Source organism: Zalophus californianus, chromosome 15 (genome assembly GCF_009762305.2).
Source record: "Zalophus californianus isolate mZalCal1 chromosome 15, mZalCal1.pri.v2, whole genome shotgun sequence".
In the NCBI taxonomy this organism is placed as follows: domain Eukaryota; kingdom Metazoa; phylum Chordata; class Mammalia; order Carnivora; family Otariidae; genus Zalophus; species Zalophus californianus.
In genome coordinates this window covers 45,749,469-45,765,084 of record NC_045609.1, presented here as the reverse complement: position 1 = coordinate 45,765,084, position 15,616 = coordinate 45,749,469, and the positions used below count along the sequence as shown (strand labels likewise).

The window sequence follows — 15,616 nt, the reverse complement described above, 5'->3', positions numbered from 1 at the left end:
TCAGTTGTTAAGCGGATGCCTTCAGCTCAGGTCATGATCCTAGGGTCCTGGGATAGAGCCCTGCATTGGGCTCCCTGCTCCACAGGAGGCCTGCTTCTCCCTCTCCCACTCCCCCTGCTTGTGTTCCCTCTCTCGCTGTGTCTCTCTCTGTCAAACAAATAAATAAAATCTTAAAAAAAAAAAGAGACTGTCTGAACATAATGGGAGATGCTCCATACTCTTTTCATGGTTAAACAATAATGTAAGATATCAATTCTCCTTACATGAATCTATAAACAACTTCAAGTAGAATACAAAAGGATGTATTTTTTAAGTTAATCAGGATCGATATTAGACAAAGTTAAATATAAATAACAATATTAAGTTCCAGTTTTCCAAAATGAAGAGCTAGATTCACACCAACTCTTCTTATGAAAACAACCAAAAACACAAGGTGAAACATAAAAACCAAATTCTTTGCCACCAAGAGATAAAAATATAGCAAGGAATTAGCTAACTAAAACTGTAAGAGAAAACCAGGAATCTAGAGCAAGTTAGCATTGGAGCTGCTTTTGATGTGAGGGCATTTGATCATAAGGGAAAATATACATTTTTGTTTGATGGTGTCACGGCATACTAGAAACATAATCCAAAGCACAGGACCCACATAAAACGATGAGCCTAATAATAGAGTGTTCCCACAATAACCTGTAACTCTAAAGGGCAACATCCTCAGGTAACAGTCATCAGAAAGTAAACCAATGCCTGAAGTCTTATAACCAAGATTTGCATCGTCTGATGGTCCAGGAAACTGCAAACCTCGGATTAAGTGGCACCTTGCCTGACCCTGGGCACCTATAGAATGAAGCACAAAAAAATAAAAAGTTGGAAAACACAAAAAAGAGTAAGAAACACAGAAGATAAAGTGAAGGAGGATAGAACAGGGTAGAGACAGTATTGGAAGGGGTAACAGTTGCAAATGTTCTAGAACCTGCAAAGATCTCCATCTCTAGATTCAAAATTGCAAAGAACAAACATCCAGTAGAGGATATTGGTAGGGGTGCCTGGGTGGCTCAGTCGGTTAAGCATCTGCCTTCGGCTCAGGTCATGATCCCAGGGTCCTGGGAGCAAGCCCCGCATTGCTCCCTGCAGAGCAAGGAGCCCGCTTCTCCCTCTCCTCCCCGCTTGTACTCTCTCACTCTCTCTCCTCTCTCTCTCAAATAAATAAAATCTTTAAAAAAAAAAAGAGGATTATTGGTAAAGCCATTAAACTGGCCCAATGAAGAGACTCGCTATCCGGTGAGCTGCCCCACCTAATCTCTTGCCATTTCTTTTTGTGTCTCTCCTCCCTCCCCAGCAGACCCACATATACACACACTCTGGCCACAGTGAACTATGACACAGTTACCTAACACAGACCATTCTGATGAGGCTTTTTTGGTTTAAAAAGAAGACATTTCGACCAGTTCTGAAAGTAGGGAGAAGGATATTATAAAGGGACACATGAATTAGAAATAAAACTAAAATTGGAAAGCCATTTTTCTGACCAAGCCACATCATGGGTTTCTGGCCAGCATTTAGACTGGACATGGCTGGGTACTTGCCCAAAAGGCAGTCAGTCATCTGTAGCCTGAGGAACAGGAGATGAAGGTCACAGGGTACCAAACATGACCATCAAAAAGAGCTGGGAGCATAGCAGTGATCATGATTAAGATCAATGGTAGAGCGCCAGGTAATTCAGCAAAAAGCTGTCAACACGACAATTTGGCCAAAATGACAGTTAAAAATCTACCTGCAATAATGTTAATTTCTTAATTTTGATAACTGTATTGTGGCTATGTAAGATGTTATCAGGAAAAGATGGGTGAAGGGAACTCTGCAGTATCTTTGCACCTCTTCTATATATCTAAAATTCTTTCTAAAGAAAAGTTATTTCGGGGCGCCTAGGTGGCTCAGATGGTTAAGAGCCTGCCTTCGGCTCGGGTCATGATCCCAGGGTGCTGGGATCGAGTCACGCGTTGGGCTCCCTGCTGGGTGGGGAGCCTGCTTCTCCCTCTCCTTCTCCTGCTCCCCCTGCTTGTGCTCTCTCCCTCTCTCTGTCAAATAAATAAATAAAATCTTTAAAAATAAATAAGTTATTTCAAAACAAATTATTATAAATAAAACTATTTCAAAATAAAAATACAATTTAGAAAAGTGGAAAAATTGAACACATGTAATCACTTTTTTTCAATTGTTAGTATCTTAAATACATCATAGAGTGCTTCTATGAGCCTAGATACATATTTTTAAGCCTTATTCTTTCATATTTCGTATTTTTCAGGTCTTATCTTACTCTTCTAAATTCAAATCCAGGGATGCCTGGGTGGCTTAGTCAGCTGGGCATCTGACTCTTGATTTCACCTCATATCATGATCTCAGGGTCCTGAGATCAAGCCCCACATCGAGCGTCAGGCTCCGTGCTGGGTGTGGAGACTGCTTCAGATTCTCTCTTCCTCCCTCCCTTTCTTCTGCCCCTCCCCCCCTCACTTGCGTGCTCCCTCTAAAATAAAATAAAATAAAATTCAAAGTCATTTTTTGCCAGTTATAACTGTTTTAACTGATAACTGTAGAGAAAAATTAGGGAAACGTAGATGTTCCATAATGAGAACCAATATGAAAAAACAGTGATGTGAATCAGAAATAACATGAGTCTGCAGAAATAGGTTAAGAATAAATGTAAGCATCCCTTGTTGTCCCATCTGTTCTGTTTCTGAGTTCAGACAGCAAGAGTTGGGTCAGTGAGGAATACCTGTAGTTGAAAATGCACAGTCATCGCAGGCTGATGGGGCAGGCTTTCTGTTATTTTCATTCACACACTTTTCAGTTTTTCTCTAAGAAAATGTTAAAATAAATGAAAACCATAAGAGGCAAGGAACTGGAATTTCTCAGGGCTCAGGTTTTTTAGCCTTTTCCCATTTAAATTTTTTCTAGTTAATTTAAAGCCAATTGTGATTGCTTCTCTAACATTTCCTTCACTTTTTTTTTGGTGTTTGTATTATATAATGAAAGAGGCAAGACAGAATATGAAATTACAGAGGATAGTCAAAGTCTGTAATTCTTTATAATGCTTATTAAAATATACCAAATAATTGTTATTCAAAAATAATTCCATTTTATATCTGACCTAGAAAAAACACATGAAGGTAGGGATACACACTTGCTTTAATATGAGCCTCTCATCACAACTTCCCTTGTTCTGGAAGTCCTGACACCTCTTCTCTCTCTGTAATAGCACCTTCCCACTGACATACTGCTCTTCATTGATACGTCTTTCTTTTTTTTTTTTAATAGCCGATCAGAACTTTCACTGTGGACAGCTGGTGATTCTAGAATCTAAGATGAATCTCTTTGTGTTTCATTGGTTTTAGATGGCCCTCCAGGAATACAATTATAAAGATTCCATCTTTGACAAGAAAACTGTGGAGGGCAAATATATGTAAATGGCACTTTTACATATCTACCCCATGCATCTTCAAGATAGTCTTATCTTGGGGCACCTGGGTGGCTCAGTCAGCTGCATCAGACCCTTGATTTAGGGGTTGGGATCTTAGGGTCATGGGACCACGTCCCCCCCGCCCCTGGGGCATGGAGCCTGCTTGGGATTCTCTCTCTGCCTCTGTCCCTCCACCCCGTCCACCAACCCACCCCATCATGTGCACACATGAGCTCTTTCTTGCTGTCTCTCAAAAAAAGCAGTCTTGGGCGCCTGGGTGGCTCAGTTGCTAAGCGTCTGCCTTCGGCTCAGGTCATGATCCCAGGGTCCTGGGATCGAGTCCCACATGGGGCTTCCTGCTCAGCGGGAAGCCTGCTTCTCCCTCTCCCACTCTCCCTGCTTGTGTTCCCTCTCTCGCTGTCTCTCTCTTTCTGTTAAAAAATAAATAAAAAATCTTTAAAAAAAAAAAAGGCAGTCTTATCCCAAACCGTGCTTCTGATAGTATGTACTATAACACAGAGACTCCAGTGAGACTGTCACACTTGCCCTTAGCATAAACACAAGAACTTCTAATTTCAACTGAAAGGCCAGACAGATTAGCCCTCCTATTGATTTAACACATTTGCCTGTGTGTTACACCATTGACAACAAGTTGCTGGTGGCAGCTTAATCTGAAGATCCAACAAAATCATTTGAGCATTTGATATTTCTTTATAATTCCCAGACTTTCCCCCAGAAGTTGAGGATGGGTTTCCAGTTTCTGTTCTGTTTTCTCGTCTGGCAACAGAGTAAACACTGCAGCATGGAGATATTGCCTTATAAGCTGTCAAGCCACCCCTCCACCCCAAAGAGGCATAGTCTTAAAACTACAATCATTATATAAAATCTGAAAGGGAACTAGACTCAGCAAATGTCTCAAAGTAGAAAACATGAAACATAATGATAGTTTCCAAAGGGAACTAGACTCTTTAGATTCTCAATGTAGAGAACATGAAACCACAAGCATAATTCCCAGTGTTATATTCAGGAATGTTTCACCCCTCTTAAACTGTGCTTATATTCTAAGAGAATATATTGTCACAATAAGAGAGCACAGAGCAGGGGCACCTGGGTGGCTCCGTTGGTTAAGCATCTGCCTTCGGCTCAGGTCATGATCCCAGGGTCCTGGGATCGAGTCCCACATGAGGCTCCTTGCTGAGCAGGGAGCCTACTTCTCCCTCTAACTGCCACCTTCTCAACTCTGCTTGCTTGTGTGCTCTTTCTCTCTCTCTCTCTCTCTCTGACAAATAAATAAATAAAATCTTTGTAAAAGAGAGAGAGAGAACACAGAACAGGTCAGTTATTTTCTGTAGCAAATACAGCAAACACTGCTGGTTGCCAACTTCACAATTATTCCTCCTGCTCTTTCTTCCTCACTGGTGGGGCCTATCTGTATTTTAGAAGTTCAAAGTGTCAGAAAGTCCTCCTTCCGGCCTCCTTTACAGCAAGGGCATGGCATAGAACCCATTCCTAGCTACTGAGGCCCGCCTAAAAGAGCTGAAGCTGGCTGGCAGACCTTTGGAAAAGGTTTTCTTTACCAACAAAGAAATGTGTATGGGAGGAAACTGCTGTTCTTCCACACAGCACTTAGTTGTGCCTGGATGTGACCCCTGGAACTGATGTAGCAATCTTCTGACCAAGAGGAAAGATACCACCAACTTGCTGAATGTAACACTGAGAGAAGCCCTGGGTTCCAGATAATATCACTGAGCCCTATGCCAACAACGGGGAATAGGCTTGCCTCCAGGCTTCTTATTAGATAATAGTTATCTCATTCAGGTTCTACCTTTAGTCTAAGCCACTTTTATTTGGGTATTGTTGCTTAAGGGCCAAAAACATCCCAACTAATACAGCTAGCAAATATCTGTTCACTTCAAGATCAGGGAGTTAGACCACTGCAACTTAGCTGACCCCAGCCACTACCAGCATCTCTGCCTTGATCTGTTCTGCCTCATTCATGTTTTTCTTTTCTACCTTTCACCAAGAGCAGACTCGATGTAATTATACTCACATCTGCACTTCATGATAAAGTCAATTTCTTCGCAACTTTTCCATAACAGTCAACGAGAAGGTACTTTTTTGCTTCTCTAGCATACAAATGTGCCTCAATTTTTAGCTTACACTTTCTTACTATTCAAATTCCAATCCCATATTTAGATCACAAGTGACCTGAAATCTCCAAAAACGGGGGGGTGGAGGAGGGCACGTGGGTGGCTTAGTTGGGTAAGCTTCCAACTCTTGTTTTTGGCTCAGGTCATGATCTCAGGGTCATGAGATCAAGCCCATGTGGGGCTCTGTACTCAGCAGGGAGTCTACTTGAGATTCTCTCTCCCTCTGTCTCTGCCCCTTCCCCTGCTCTCTCTCTCTAAAATAAATAAATAAAATCTTTAAAATTTCCAAAAAGAAAATGGGAAAGCATTTAGAATAAAGATTTGATCTTATAAAGAGTCAGCTACACAGATCAATAAATGGAGCTGGATGGTGAGGCATCTGGAATGATGAATAATTAAATGTGCTATCCTTTTTACATATAAGGAAAACAAAAGATCTCAATTAAAAACAAAGGAAAAGGAAGAGACATAATGAATTACATGGAGGTGAACTCAGAATCCCACCTTAGTATAGTTAATTTTTAAGATACCTCATTTGTTTCTTGCATACTATGCTTAAAGAAATAAAAGTTTCTACAATGAGTTTTCACATTTACTCACAACATGGAAAGAACCCTTAAGCAAGAGTTGATAAAAACCTTTGTTGAATATTATTCAGCAACAGCAAAATGAAAACTTAACCAAACTACACAAGTAGATATAAGTGACATGTAATTTATTAGAAAAAATAGTTTTTAAAAGGAAAAAGACTATAAATCCTGAAAATTCCAGATCCTTTTCTTGGGTATAGTTTCTTTTTTACTTACTAAAATAACATGCTCACTAAAGGGGACAAAAAAATGAAAATTATAACTTTTCTGAAAATCAATTAGAAACACAAAAGTATTAGAAAAAATTTTCCTGAAAATTATAGCACAAAGGCTTAAAAAATAATCCATGATGCACCAAAATTACCAATACTGGAGGGGGAAAGAAAAGGAACAAGGGGATATTCATTTTTCAACCAAAATGCTGTTTTTTGTTTTTGTTTTTGTTTTTCATTAATTTATTTATTTGAAGGGGAGGCAGAAGGTGAGGGAGAGAGAATCCCAAGCGCACTCCCGGGGGAGCACGGAACCCAGTGCAGGCCGGATCCCATGACACTGAGATCATGGCCTGAACCAAAATCAAGAGCCAGATCCCTAACTGACCGAGCCACCCAGGCAACCCTCAACCAAATTTCTGTTTAAACCAAACCGTTACAATGATCAAATTGCTTTTAACCAAAGTGTATGCTACCCTATACTCTCAAATCATGGTCTCGGGCGCCTGGGTGGCTCAGTTGGTTGAGCGACTGCCTTCGGCTCAGGTCATGATCCTGGAGTCCCGGGATCGAGTCCCGCATCGGGCTCCCCGCTCAGTGGGGAGTCTGCTTCTCCCTCTGACCCTCTTCCCTCTCGTGCTCTCTATCTCTCATTCTCTCTCTCTCTCTCTCAAATAAATAAATAAAATCTTTAAAAAAAAAAAAAATCATGGTCTCATTTACCTTCAGGCCTTTGCATATGGTGTTCCCTTAGTACAAAGTTCTCTTCTCTTCACACACTCAACTGGCTGATTAATGAAGTGCTAATAAGCACTTGTGAACTAAAACCTATTGAAACAGGTTGGCTGTTTCAGTCAACAGACCATGCAACTCTTGATCTCCGGGTCGTGAGTTCAAGCCCCACAATGGGCATGGAGTCTACTTAAAAATAAATAAATAAAATAAAATGTTGTCACAAATAAAATCTATTAAGGGGCACCTGGGGGGCTCAGTCAGTTGAGCGTCTGCCTTTGGTTCAGGTCATAATCCCAGGTTCCTGGGATCAAGCCCTATCTCAGGCTCCCTGCTCGGCAGAAGCCTGCTTCTCCCTCTCCTCCCTGCTTGTGCTCTCTCTTGCTATCTCTGTCACTATCTGTGTGTCTCTCTCTCAAATAAATAAAATCTTTAAAAAACAAACATAAAAAAACAAAATCTGTTTAAAAAATATTAAAATGAGAAAGATGGTGACCTAATAAAAGAAATATCAAGATTCTTAGTTCCTGGTTTAAAAGCCCTTGTTGAAAAAGTTAAATATTTGACTTGTCTACATAGAGTAACAAATTATGTCAAATGAGAACTAAACAACTTTATAGGAAAACAAAATTTTGACCACTGTTAAATTCTTCCTAAGTTCAAATTCACTACTCATACTTGAGAAGGCAAAGTCGTCCTGAGATAAAGTCTGAAAACTGATGTTCTGTGTAATAGGTTATTCACTGTAGCACTGCTGTAACTTCCAGGTATTGGAAGCAATTTATGTGTCCATCAATGAGGGACTAGCAAAAAGAAATTATGGCACACACATACAATGAAATACTGCACAATAACCAAAAAATGAGCAGTAAAATAAAATACATCTATTGGAAAGGAAGAAGTAAAACTATCTCCCTTTGCAGATGATCTTGTATATAGAAAATCCTAAGAAATCCACTAAAATAATTATGAAAACTAATAAATGAGTTCAATAAAGTTAAAACATAAGAGATCAATATACAATAATCAATTCTATTTCTGTAAGATGAAAACAAGAACTTAAAAAGGAAGTTAAGGAAACAATTCCAATAGCATCAAAAAAAATAAAAGCCTCAGCAATAAACTTGTTTTTAAAGATCTATTTATTTATTTGAGAGAGAGAGTGAGTGAGAGCGCCTGCACGCATGAGCAGGGCAAGGAAGGGCAGAGGGAAAGAGAGAGAGAATTTCAAACAGACTCCCCGCTGAGTACAGAGCCCAACACAGGCTCGATCTCACCACCCCGAGATCATGACCTGCGATCGTGACCTGAGCTAAAATCAAGAGTCAGACGCTTAATGGACTGAGCCACCCAAGCACCTAATGAAAGAAGTACAGAACTTTTATTATAAAAAGACAACATTGCTGAGAGCAATTTTTAAAGACCTAAACAAATGAAAAAACATCTCGTGTTCATGAGTCAGAGATGTGATATCATTAAAATGGTGCTCTCCAAATTGATTCAACGCAATCCCAATCAAAATTCCAGCCAGAGTCTGTGCAAAAATTAAACAGTTGACCCTAAAATTCATATGAAAAATCAAGGGACTCAGAATAACCAAACAATCTTGAAAAAGAACAAAGTTTGAGGACTCACACTTCCCAATATCAAAATCTACTACAAAGCTAGAGTAATCAAAATGGTGTGGTACTAGCATAAAGAGAGACATGTGAGCAAGTGGAAAAGAACTCAAGAGTCCAGAAATAAATCTTCACATTTAGGTCAATTAATTTTCGATAGAGTGTGAAGACAATTAAATGGGAAAAGAAATAGCCTTTTGAACAAATGGATATCCACAGGCAGAAGAATGAAATTGGATTCCTTCCTCATTCCATATACAAAAATCAATTCAAAATCCATTTTGAGACCTAAAACATAAAAGAACTAAATATAAAAAGACCTAAATGTAAAAGCTAACACTATAAGACTCTTAGAAGAAAACATAGGTATAAATCTTCATGACCTCCAATTAGACAATGATTTGTTAGACATGATACCAAAAGCACAAGCAATAAAAGAAAACATTTATAAATTGGACATCAAACTTTAAAATTTTTGTGCTTCAAAAGACACCATCAAAAAAGTGAACAGAGGGCACCTGGGTGGCTCAGTTGGTTAAGCAACTGCCTCCGGCTCAGGTCATGATCCATCGAGTCCCACCCTGCTCAGCGGGGAGTCTGCTTCTCCCTCTCTCCCTCCCCCCTCCCATTCTCTCTCTCTCTCTCTCTCTCTCTCTCTCTCTCTCTCTCTCTCTCTCGCAAATAAATAAAATCTTAAAAAAAAAAAGCAAATAGACAACAGAATAGTAGAAAACACTTGCAAATCATGTATCTGATAAGGGATTTGTACCTAGAATATGTAAAGAACCGTTACAACTCAACAATAAAAAGGAGAAATAATCCAACTTAGAAATGGGAAAAGGAGGGGCACCTGGGTGGCTCAGTCGATTAAGCGTCTGCCTTCAGCTTAGGTCATGATTCCAGGGTCCTGGGATGGAGCCCCACATCGAGCTCTCTGCTCAGCAGGGAGCCTACTTCTCACTCCAGCTCTGCCTGCCGCTATGCCTACTTGTGATTTCTCTTTCTCTCTCTCTGTCAAATAAATAAATAAAATCTTAAAAAATAAATAAAGCTCTCTATCCTTTAAAAAAAAATAGGAAAAGGAAATGAATAGGCATTTCTCCAAGAAAAGATATACGAATGGCCAATGAGCATATGAAAAGATGTTCAGCATCATTAGCCACCAAGGAAATGCAAATCAAAACCAAAATGAGCTACCACTTCACCCCAGATTATAATATGTGTTGGGGAGGATGCAAAGAAATTGTATCCCTCATACACTGCTAATAAGAATTAAAATGGTACAACTCTGTGGAAAACAGTTTGATAGTTTCTCAAGGTTAAAAAACTTTTTTTTCTCAAAAGGTTAAACAGCAATTCCATTCCTAGGTATATACCCAAGAGGACTGAAAACATATGTCCACACAAAAACTTGTACAAGAATGTTCATAATAGCATTATTCACAACAGCCGAAAAGTGAAAATAACCCAAATGTCCATGATGAATGCATTACAAAATGAGACAGAGTCATACGATGAATACTATTTAGCCATAAAAAGAAATGAAATACTGATCCATGCTATAACATAGATGAATCTTTACAACATTATCCTAAGTGAAGGAAGCCAGTCACAAAGGGCCACATATTGTATCATTCCGTCTAAATGAAACGTCCAAAAAAGACAAATATGAAGAGACACAAGGTAGAAAGTATGTATTACTTTTTCAAATCATTTTTTAAAAGACTATGGTGTTCTTTTATTTTTATGCTATGTCTTTCTAAATCCTAAAATTTGTCTTCTGAAATATTTTTAAAAGCACTTGAAAACATAAAAGCATGCAACGGATCAAAGAAAAATGACCTGGAATTTTAAAACAGCTAAGGAAAACTCATACATGTCAAAGGCAGAAAATTGATTTGTCTTTGTTGAATGTTATCAAAAAACCAAAATTCCCTTCAGTTAAATTCTGTCTTCCTTTTGAAATGGAAATTACTAATAAATTTAAACTTTAATTTGCAAAACAACTGTATATTTTATAAAGCAATCATCAATGTAACATATAGAATTGTCGAATCACTATATTGTACACCTGAAACTAATATAACTCTGTATGCTAACTATACTGGAAATTAAAATAAAATAAATCATCAATGTGAAGCTGAAACTTACTAGACCTTACATCACAGTAGTTTAAACTAAATGCAACAAATACTTAAAATATTTCTTGGAATAGTAGCAATAGAATGACTTTGGAGTCAAATACACAGATTTGAATCTCAGTCTGCAATTTACCAGCTAGGTGACCATCAATAATTTACTTGGTCTCTGTGAGCTTTAGTTCCCTCTTCCATTAAATCAGGAATTATAATACCTACTTTTTAGTTTAAAAAGAAATACTCCAACTACTTACTAAATGGGGGAAGGAGGAGTACTGTTTGGAAAATTTCACTCTTTTCTTTAAACTTATCTGTAACATTTGGGGGTGCCTGGGTGGCTCAGTTGGTTAATCAGCTGCCTTCAGCTCAGGTCATCATCCCAGGGTCCTGGGAGGATCCAGCCCCACCATCAGGCTCCCAGGTCAGCTGGGAGTCTACTTCTCCCTCTGCCTCTCACCCTGCTCCTGTTTTCTCTTTCTGTCAAATAAATAAGTAAAATCTTAAAAAAAAAAAAAAAAAACTTATCTGTACAGTCTGAATTTTTTTACAACTTATATATAATTTTAAAACATAATGAAGATTTAAAAACTAAAAGCATCTATTTTGGAGGTTCTTATGAAGCCATTTTGTAAGACATTTATAGATAGGAGACTCTCAGTTAAAAATAATTTCCTCACTACTTCCGTACCCTTTCTAACTTTTGAATTCGGATGAGTAAAACTTGGGAAGAAGCAAAGTTAAACATTTATTTTTCTGAAGGCTATGGTTATCACGAAAGAGATAAACAGAGCAATAAAACTAAGCTTTTAAACCACTTTCCTCGAAACATACGGAAGAATTTAATCTGAAACAAAAAAATGTCCACGTTTATGGATGCTAATTTACTTTATTCTAAAATTTTAGTATCTGGGGTTTGGTTTTCATGGGTTTTTTTCTGCAGTGTAAAATGATAATACCATCAAGTGAAAAGGAAATTTGGTACCTTAATGTTTTTACCAACAAGACAAATTCAGGATTCAGTTCAGAAAATATTTTTCACTGAAAAACAACAAATATAATGATACATTTATCTAGCAAATAAGATAAAATATAATCTGCATCTTCTTTGCTTTGAAAGTACACTGAGATAGATGAATGTAATTTAACTGCTCTACATTACCACTTTATACTTCGCAGTATATTCTAAGAATTAAGAACATTCTCTTCCATATTCTAATAGATGAATAAAATGAATGTCAGGAAGTAAAGTAGTTTTCCAAGTCAAAAAGGTGCCATTTTATAACCACCAAAGTACACCCGGACTACTAAAGCTGGGAAGGTAGCCTTTGTTTGGTACCTTTTCTTAAAGACTGAGTCATTAGACTGAAACATGTGCCTCACCTACCCAAAGGAGCATAGGACTTTAGCATTTCTCAAGTATGTGTAAGTACAAAATTAACCCTCATGAAGCTTAATGTTTGCAAATCCTACTCTGGACCACTTAATACATATATTACTGAGAATGTGCTGGAGTATTATTATTGCATTTCTAGAGTGTCTTTGTTTATAGACCATTTCAAGAACGTATTTCTGAAAAGCGGAAACACGGTGAGTAAATGTTATAAAGCTATGATTCACATAACTTTTACCTTGACATTGATGAGTGGTTACATGGGGCAAAATTGAAAACTTCATTTTTTGTTTAAGGCCAGACGGTAAGGGATTCCCCAGCTCCCAGGCCTCCTTTCCATTTCCCGCAAGCCACCTCAAAAACTTGACTCGATAACATTAAGTGCTTCGCATTCCCCGAGGGCAGAGCCAAGCCCACAGCCCCGCCTTCAACCGCAGCTTCTCGGTCTCAGCGCCCCTCAGCCCGCTCTGCAAAGACACCAGAGGACGGGCGGGGGGGGGGGGGGGGGGGAGGCGTGCAGGACGGCCGCCCCGCCCGACGGCGTGCGGCGGAAAGGAGGGACACCAGTGACTCACTCGGCCCGGCCGGCCGGCCGCCAGACCGCACCACCCTCACCCCTGCAGGGGCCCGGGTATCGGCCTCTCAGCGCCCCCCAGAGGCGGACAAGCACCTCCCCCGGCAAGCCCACTTCCCAAGCTGCCCCCTCCCCACGCTGGCCCCCTCCCCAGGTCGAGGTCGGGGGCGCGCACAGACCTGAGACACCGCCTCCCTGTAGATCCAGCCAGCCCGCGGAGTCCTCGCCCCTCCCCCTCCCCGTCCGGCGCGAGCATGCGCACTGGGCCAGCCCGCGCCTGCGCGCCCCCGAACGCCCCTGCAGGCACGCGCCGCCGCCTGGGAGGCCGGGCGAGGCCGCGGCAGAGGCGGAGGCCCGGCTCCCTGGGCGGCGCGCACCGCCTCCCCCCCCGCCAAGCCCTGCAGTTCAGAGGCGACTTGGGCCTGCTGCCCCCAAAGTCCGTCCTCCCCGTTAGGCGGCGGGCGCCGGAGGGGAGGGGACAGCCCAGGGGGCAGGAAGCTGCAGCTTAAAAGGGCAGCCTGCGCCGGGCCCTTCCTTCCTCCCTCCCTCCGTTCCCCGGCCTCCGAGAGCTTCTCTGCTCCGCGGCCTCCGCCCCGCCGCCATGTACCGCTGCCTGGGCGAAGCGCTGCTGCTGTCCCGCGCAGGGCCCGCCGCCTTGGGTTCCGCGGCGGCCGACTTGGCCGCGCTGCTGGGCCGGGCCCGCGGGCAGCCCGCGGTCGCGGCCCCGCAGCCGGGGCTCGCACCGCCCACCCGGCGACACTACAGCGAGGCGGCGGCCGACCGCGAGGACGACCCCAACTTCTTCAAGATGGTGGAGGGCTTCTTCGACCGCGGCGCCAGCATCGTGGAGGACAAGCTGGTGGAGGACCTCAAGACCCGGGAGAGCGAGGAGCAGAAGCGGAACCGGGTGCGCGGCATCCTGCGGATCATCAAGCCCTGCAACCATGTGCTGAGCCTGAGCTTCCCCATCCGGCGCGACGACGGCTCCTGGGAGGTCATCGAAGGCTACCGGGCCCAGCACAGCCAGCACCGCACGCCCTGCAAGGGAGGTGAGCGCCGGCCAAGCCCCTCGCGCCTTCCCCCGCGGCCCTGCCCGGCCCGGATGGGCACTGGCCCCCTCCGGCCTCAGCCGCGGATGTGTCAGGCTCGCACGGACAGTGATTTTTTTTTTTTCCTCCCCAAACCGCCACGTAGTGGTCCTATCTTCTGCCCCGTGAGCCGTCATCCCCTGCCCCTGCAGGTGGATGCTGTATGTAGGATAGTTGCTCCACCGCTCTTTTTGGTCCCAGTGTAGGTGACACCCAGGGTGGGTCCTGACGAAATGGACTTCTAGAAATGGGAATGACCGGCCAATCTGATTGTGCCTTTGCAAGTTTTTGTGAGCTTCTGTGACACACCCGAACAGAAACTATGAAATAATTATTTCCGGGTTTTTTTTTCCCCACTCATTTTTACATCAGTGACAAATGATACAGAAACATACAAAGTTCTTGCCTTTTAGGTTTCTAGACAGTTTTAACGAACCAAATGATTTTACTAATTACACGTTGGTCTTTTAAATCATGTTATTTTCTGCCCTGACTGCTTCTGTTCTGCACACACCAAAAAAAAAAAAAAAAAAAAGTAATACAAGAGCGACGTAACATCCCCGACAAACAACACCGGGCGCCCTGACAGTAAATCTAAAGGGTGTAGAATGCAGGACGGCCCGCCAGCCAATGGAATGAAATAGCCCTGGGGGTGTGTACTGGTCCTGGCTAGCACCAGATTTGAGCTTGGGGAAAAGATAAAGTACTGAAGAAAGGAGTTGAGTCGCTTACAATTTGGTAGTCACCGAGTTATGCTGTAGTTACATTTTTGAGTATCTGTAGATTTGGCTTCTGCAGTCAGATTGCTTCCTTCGAGCAAATAAACTTTAAAAAAAAAAAATCTTTCCCCAGTAAATTGCACCATACATGTTAAAAGTGCTTAAGCATAACCTAGAAAAAGGGCACAACCACTTTTTTTCTATTAAAATAAATGATGTTGAATTAAAGGACCCAGGGAGTTGAAGTCTTCTGGAGGTTGCTTGGCTAATACGCACAGAGAGGATGTTGGGCTGGACCCTTTGTCTCCATGAGCCTGGTACAGTGTTCTATTATACTAGCTGCCTTCTAAGGATAATTTTTAGAAATCTAGAAAAATTTGAGCTCTGCTGGCATTTCCAAGCCGGGGACAAAGATTGCCTGAAACTGTTTAATGATTTACTTGCTAAATTTGCATTGACCCCACCCTCTTCTAGGACATGCCTTTAAAGCTTAATTATCCTCTAGCTCTGTTTCCTCTTCTCAAACTAATGTTTAAACCACTCTGACCTCTAATTTCCCTTTGCACCTCCAAATTATATAAAAGTTACAGTCTCCTACATCACCTCCTTCTTCCTACTACTCCCTTACTCTCTAAACCAAGAATACAAGTTTAGACTCCCAAGAAAAGCAAACAAGGTTGTTGGAGGAAGAGAAGTTAGCAAATACTAACTTGCAGTGTTTCCTTAAAATGGCCATCTAGTTTATATTACTATCCTCTTGGCAGTATTTTCCAGTCACTTAAAAGATAAGTAAACCATTATATATGATTTTCTGCAGGATCTGATTTCGTTTCTTTGAAGTTCTTCATATTCCTCTATTCTTCATATGCCAACCCCTCTCCTATCTTTATAAATCAACTCCACAAACTCACTAAAGCAACTGAAATTTAGCATGGTTTGTCAGTCATCCT

At 41.6% G+C, this 15,616-nt stretch overlaps 2 protein-coding genes across 7 annotated transcripts in view; one reads left to right on the top strand and one right to left on the bottom strand.

Annotated features, from left to right (window-relative positions):
• The window catches only part of SHLD2 (shieldin complex subunit 2), a 91,975-nt gene extending 78,872 nt beyond the window's left edge, over positions 1-13,103 (bottom strand). For 2 of the 6 annotated variants that reach the window (XM_035724118.1, XM_035724117.1), the window contains exon 1: positions 12,524-12,661. The gene's annotated coding sequence lies outside the window, so the exon portion shown is untranslated. Of the gene's footprint in view, positions 1-3,178; positions 3,226-12,523; positions 12,662-13,038 lie in introns of those variants that run through there. The other 4 variants (XM_027593128.2, XM_027593085.2, XM_027593121.2 and 1 more) reach the window with 4 other exon arrangements.
• Positions 13,104-13,324: 221 nt separating this feature from the next.
• Positions 13,325-15,616, top strand: part of GLUD1 (glutamate dehydrogenase 1) — a 36,691-nt gene continuing 34,399 nt past the window's right edge. Inside the window, exon 1 of the mRNA XM_027593170.2 lies at positions 13,325-13,908. Coding sequence (XP_027448971.1) covers positions 13,461-13,908 — 448 coding nt within the window. The 5' untranslated portion in view covers positions 13,325-13,460. The remainder of the gene's footprint in view (positions 13,909-15,616) is intronic.